This window comes from Lepisosteus oculatus, chromosome 8, assembly GCF_040954835.1.
Source record: "Lepisosteus oculatus isolate fLepOcu1 chromosome 8, fLepOcu1.hap2, whole genome shotgun sequence".
In the NCBI taxonomy this organism is placed as follows: Eukaryota; Metazoa; Chordata; class Actinopteri; order Semionotiformes; family Lepisosteidae; genus Lepisosteus; species Lepisosteus oculatus.
Window position 1 is genome coordinate 6,450,630 of NC_090703.1, and position 6,000 is coordinate 6,456,629.

Sequence of the window (6,000 nt, forward strand, 5' to 3'; positions counted from 1 at the left end):
TCTAAGCATTTATAAATTTAATACCATACATTTGCTTTGCGTGTAAAAAAAAAAAATCGATTTCACCCTTATCAGACGTCAGTTATACTATAATACTAATGGAAAAGCTGAGATTTCATCTGATGTAATTTTAGCTTTTTTAATTTACTCAAGTGTTTTACTTTGAAACAGAGTTCAACGACATGTTTCTTGCATTTTTATTTACAAAATATGGTATTTTTTTCCCCGGAATAAGACACCTCAGGTCTGTTACATGATTAAATTCTACTTCTGAAATCCGTCTCATATGAACCCTCTTACTATGGCAAGATGCTCATTATGATTTTCCTGTCCTGAGGGTTCGTTTACAGACCACATGAATCCTCTTTTAATTCGCCCCGACCCAGGAGTCAGTTTGAGAATGATGCTGCGACTCCTTTAGACCCAGCAGTGCACACCACGGCGATGTGTGATCCACAGATCAGGTCCTGTATTTGTCATGCATGCAAACCTGGACTTTTCTGTTGGTTTGTTGCTATTTCCAGGACAACACAAGGGGATGTTTTTCTTGACCCGGTTTCTTATTTGTGTCATTATTGTAATACGCCTACATTGTTCCCATCATTCGTTTCTGATTTATTTATGTTTTTGGCTGCTGCTGCTGCTGTTCTCCATGTGCATTTTTCATTGTTTCTTTTCTGTTGCATTACATCACGTTATAACTATCATTCAGTTACGGAAGGTGGGTGTGCTCTTCCAGCTGTGTGTGGCCCAAGTGCCTTCTAGCTGGCCTGCCACAGAGCACAGAGGTGTGATGGACTATTCAGAGTTTTCAGAATTATTGGGGCGCCTCTTTTTAAATTGTATTCACATTTTATAGAGCATTTCTCTGCCCCCTACCCCCTGTTTGCTTCTTACTCATCAGTTTCTTGCTGTTGTTAAGGAGAATGTGTTCCTTCGCATTGTGCTCCTGCTAATGAAGCTATTTACGGCATCTTCGATATCCAGTGATACAGAATCTCCATGAATATGAAATGACTTTAGTTTCTCTTTGCTGAACCTAGGATTTCATTTTGCGTGTTCCTTATTGTGCCAGGAGTTTGGGGGTTATTATCTGCTGGTCCGCTCTTTAGCATCCAGAAGTCAAATTAAGATCCTGGGCACTGAGGAGTTTTTTGGTAGGGCTGGTTTAACGAATTACAAATGTGTCCATTTCTGAAATATATATGCCCTCATTAAAGCGTGCTGTTTGACAGCAGCTGTCCTGCGCAGACAATGTCTCGGCTCGGATATCGTTCGCTTATGATTACGATTTCATTGTGATATGTCATTAAATGACGAAGGAACCAAATCTTAAATAACAAACCGTCAAACAAATTGACTACGGAGTCCAGGACAAGTCATGATAATGCTTTAGCACTGCGAATGCTTTAACTCCAAACCAACTGTTTTACAATTATTTAAACCTATAATTCTCCTCAAGCTTGTCAGAAGGTTGTCATAGCTATTCTCATTTGATTGTGAGCTCCTGTAAGCACTTGGAACATTTCCCCGGCTGTCAGAAACCACATGTGGCAGAGCAATCCTCCCGAAGATGTGTTTCCTCTGTGTTGACAAACTGGGGGCCTCTGTGATGTCACTCCCACTCTGCTCCTGTCCAGCACCAGCCCTGAGTCTGATTCCCTTCCCACTGAGGCAACTCACATTCTCCCAGGCTTGTTGAAGGCTAACGTGTATACAATGGATCGATTTTTGCAAGGTTTATGTCTAATATTAAATTGTCAGAAGCAACTGATGTAACTTGAAAGTGTTACATTGTTCCATGTCAGAGTATTTCATAGTAACTCTTAGTTTTCCCTCTTAAAAAGACGCCATCCTTGTGATGAAATGTAAGACCAAGGTCCTGACTCCCTGGGGACATTAACAACCCATCCCTTTTCAAGAAACACCCTGAGATTTTTAACCTCGATATCCTGGCCAAATTTCCCCCTGGACTTTACCAATCATGGCCTTCTAAAAACCTCCATTTATGAACTGGCTTCATTACTCTGCTCTCCTCCCCACTGATAGCTGATGTGTGGTGAGCGTTCTGGCGCACTATGGCTGCCGTCGCATCATCCAGGTGGGGCTGCACACTGGTGGTGGTGGAGGGGATCCCCATTACCTGTAAAGCACTTTGAGCGGAGTGTCTAGAAAAGCACTATAGAAGTGAATGGATTATTTATTTGTTATTAAATGCAGTATTATTGTGAAATGCTACAATGTCAACCCATCAGAAACTGCCACGTCACCTCAGGACAGATGTCCGTATAAATAAATAGTTGCCATTGTAGACATTGGAATAAGAGGTAAACACTGGGACTTTTTTATCGCTGGACTGTCCAGTTTTTACTAAGTACTATATGTAAGGCTGTATTGGATTGATCAAGAAAAACACTCCAAAACTGACAGTTCATCAGTCTGTGTAGTTTCAGGTGGTAGGTGACAATCCAGTAGCGAACCTGTCGGGACTTGCACATACAGGTGTTAACATTTCTTTGGAAACTGTAACATGTACACATCAGCACAGGTCTCAGTGGCCGTGGAGCTGCTTGGAAACCCTTACTTCATCCTTTTGGTTTCCTTTCTTCGTTCAGGAATGGCTTCTGAGCAAGAGCAATGGCACTTGGAACACTTTCGGATGGGTTTCATCACCAGCTCCATTGTGGGACGTCAGTATAGTACTGTATAAGGAAATAATAATTACATTGTTAATTATTACGCTGTAGCTGTTTAAGCCGTGGAGCATAATTTTCATGACATACTGTGCCCACTTTTTTCCCCACTGTTTCCATCATTATTTCCAATACTGTACAATATCTCAACTCTAAGGGACTAATACGTGTTTTTTTCTAGGCAGTGTGTATTGCAGTTTGATGCAGATGTTTTGACTGCTGGATATCTTGGAATGGGTGACCTGCGGGCAGTAAATGTCTCGCGCTTGTTGGTCTTGCAGCCGGTGGGGGTGCACCTGGTGAGCGTGTACACCAGTCCCAACGACAGGATGCTGTGGGCAGTGGACAGCCGAGGATACGTGCACGTCCGGACTGGGATTACAGAGGAGATGCCGGTGGGAACAGACTGGGAGCATGTCCCAGGTAATTTTGCTGGACAGGGGGAGCGAGCCTTCCAGGAATGATCTGCAGAAAGGAGAAACATATGCAGATCTAAAGCATGCTTCCAGTTTTTAGATGGAAAAGAAAGTGTTGTTAGCCAGTAGTTAAAATTTGGAGTGCATTTAGAGATAAATGTTAAGTTGGCATTAATAGGTGCAGGCTTACTACAGTAAATAAGACAGCTGCTTCTGGAGGTGTAATACGTGGAGCCTGCTTGCACTGTGGTATTCCTCTCGTGCTTTCACAGGCCTGCAGGCGTGGCAGTTAACAGTGAGTGCCAGGACTGTGTGGGTGCGTTGCCCCAATGGAGATGTAGCCCGTAGATATGGCATCACAGAGAAGAACCCAGCAGGAGACTACTGGAAGAAAATACCAGGCCTGGTCAGCTGTTTAACAGGTGAGCTAAGCAATGTTTTTGAAGTCCATTTTTGAACGTTTTCACCATTTCCCCATCTTTCTTTACTGGGACAGTATTTTCCTGGATCTGTATGAGGCGTAAATGCACAACAGCTGAAAGGATGTACTAAAACGTGTAGTGGGAAAGCTTGTTGAGACACACTTGTCAAGTCTTAACACATAAAGGATGTAAAAGCTAAAAAATGTCACAAACATCCCCCCCCCTTTGCCTTTTTCAGTTGAGTTTTGTATAGTTGAAGAAAACAGATATCAGAAAGGGTTTTCGGCAGATTTAGAGCTGCTTGCCTGAATGCACTACTTGCACAGCGAGAGCTACTGAAATGTCTCCACCCCTGAACACGCAGTAACTTCAACACCGGGCCTTGTGTTCCTCTACAGTCACCCCAGTGGACGAGCTGTGGGCAGTGGGCATGACCGGCTCTCTGATTCGCCGACTGACCAAGGCCTTCTGCCACAGCAACAGCAGGTCAAAGGTCAGCATGGCCTCATCGTCGCTGAATGGCGACGATCCAGAGGACGAGTGGGAGGTCATCTAGAGACCCCACGGGCACCTGGAGGTCCAGGCATCCTTACTCTTCTGTATACTGAAAAGGTTCATCGGCCTCTAATTTATTAATATGTTTGGATTTTACATTCTCTTTTTATATATGTATATAAATTAACTTCTGGTATCTTTTATTAACTGTGCGTGCTGCTAGTGGTACTGTTGGCTGTGCGGACCTGTGGAGTTATGAGTTAATCACAAGAATGCTGATTGCACATGTATTCTGTACTGTTCAGGACACTTGCCTGCCACACAAGGAGGCTGTTGTGAAATTCATTGCTACAGCTTCACTGATTCTATCTTAACAGTCTTCACACTCACCACTTCCACTCCTCCCGTTTCTGTGCGCATCTTTCACTTGTGTTTTCGCAGGTTTAACCTTTCTTTGCCTTTTAGCTAGTTGTAATGCTTATGCCAGCTTTCAAAAATATTTTCAAAACAGCGTGATCCAAACAGTATAAAACAACCCAGAGCATATTTTAGAAACTTGTAAGGTTGATTTGAATAATCTTGGGAATGAACCTATATGCATATATATTCACCACACTGGGCGCTTGCACAGAGCTGTCTTCCCCTGCGTTTTCCTTCAATCTCTTCGGATGACTGGACTCACCTGTGAGAAACCAGTGATTTAATGTTCTGCAGGGGAGACTGCCTGTGCTGTAAGAAAAAGCTCCGATATAAGGTAACACACTGGACCTGCAGGGGACATAATGATGAATGCACTGCCTTATTTCAACAACGCATCTAATACTGAGCTCTAAGGAACAGAGGAAATCTATTTTGCACCTTTCTGCATATTCGTCTGCATAATAGAGTGAACAACAATTATGCATATCTATTGGTCCTATAAAACACAGTTTATAAGCTTGTCTAATCTGTTATTCTTTTGCCTAAGCCTTACTTTGTGCACTTTAGCAAGAAAGATGCAAACACTTGACTTTTCATCTTGCACTCTGTACGTCGGTGTCAATAATATTAGATATATCCACTTTCTGTTTTTCCATAAGTACTGTACTCTTGTATTAATGACAACATGAAGGGAAATAATGTAAGCATAATGAAAACAGATAAAATAAGTGTACTGGTTTACTCGTTTCCTATTACACTAATGTATATACTGTAGTTTGATGATAACTGTACGTTTCATATTTAATTGGTTTTATAATGAATACCTATAATTTTGAACTTGTAACACACACGTGTCAAACTTAACTTAAACTAGCTGTGATTGGTGAGCGGGACATACAGATTGTTGATGTTTGATTTTGAGCAGACCTGCTGCTTCCAGTACTACAGACAAAGTCCTGTCTGCACTGATGCAGCTCTGGGAATGAAACCTCTTCACTTTTTTTCCTTGGATTTTCTCCTTTATTAAGGAGAGGTAGGAGTGAGCTGGATTTAAAAACACGATGTTGTGGAAAGTGTTTAAAATTTGTCCTGAAATTTTTGTGAAGTATCTCTTCATTTTCACGGGTCTGGTATTAAGTAGTAATGATTTTAAAATTTTATGGGACTGTGTTATCAGTTTAAACAAATCCCTTTTTTTTCACAAATAGATTTCTGAAATAAATGTGGCCAAGCTTTGTGGGTTGGGCTCAGAAGACCCCCATTTTCTTTACCTTTCTTCCTCAGTTAACACTCCTTCTCAATGTACACACTATGACCTGTCCCCTTCCACACACACGCTCCAAGATCTTCTCAGCTGCTTTCACTGTCTGAGGCCTTGGATGTGAGTGTGGCCCAGAGAGACCAAGCACCCTCTTGTCATCCTTGTAAACCGAATGGATGGAGTACTGAGACTGGTATCCTGTGAAGATCATCCACATGGCTTTGGTATTTTAGATCCTGTTCTGGCTTTTAAGAGTGGGAGTACAAAAATAAATAAACTGACTGAAACTGAAA

General features: G+C 42.0%; 1 protein-coding gene across 2 annotated transcripts in view; it reads left to right on the forward strand.

The window, feature by feature from the left end:
- The window catches only part of tecpr2 (tectonin beta-propeller repeat containing 2), a 31,372-nt gene extending 25,372 nt beyond the window's left edge, over positions 1–6,000 (forward strand). For both annotated transcript variants that reach the window (XM_015350274.2, XM_006632306.3), the window contains 3 exons: positions 2,975–3,116; positions 3,382–3,531; positions 3,930–6,000. In XM_015350274.2, the coding sequence (XP_015205760.2) occupies positions 2,975–3,116; positions 3,382–3,531; positions 3,930–4,087 (450 nt within the window). In that variant the 3' untranslated portion in view covers positions 4,088–6,000. The remainder of the gene's footprint in view (positions 1–2,974; positions 3,117–3,381; positions 3,532–3,929) is intronic.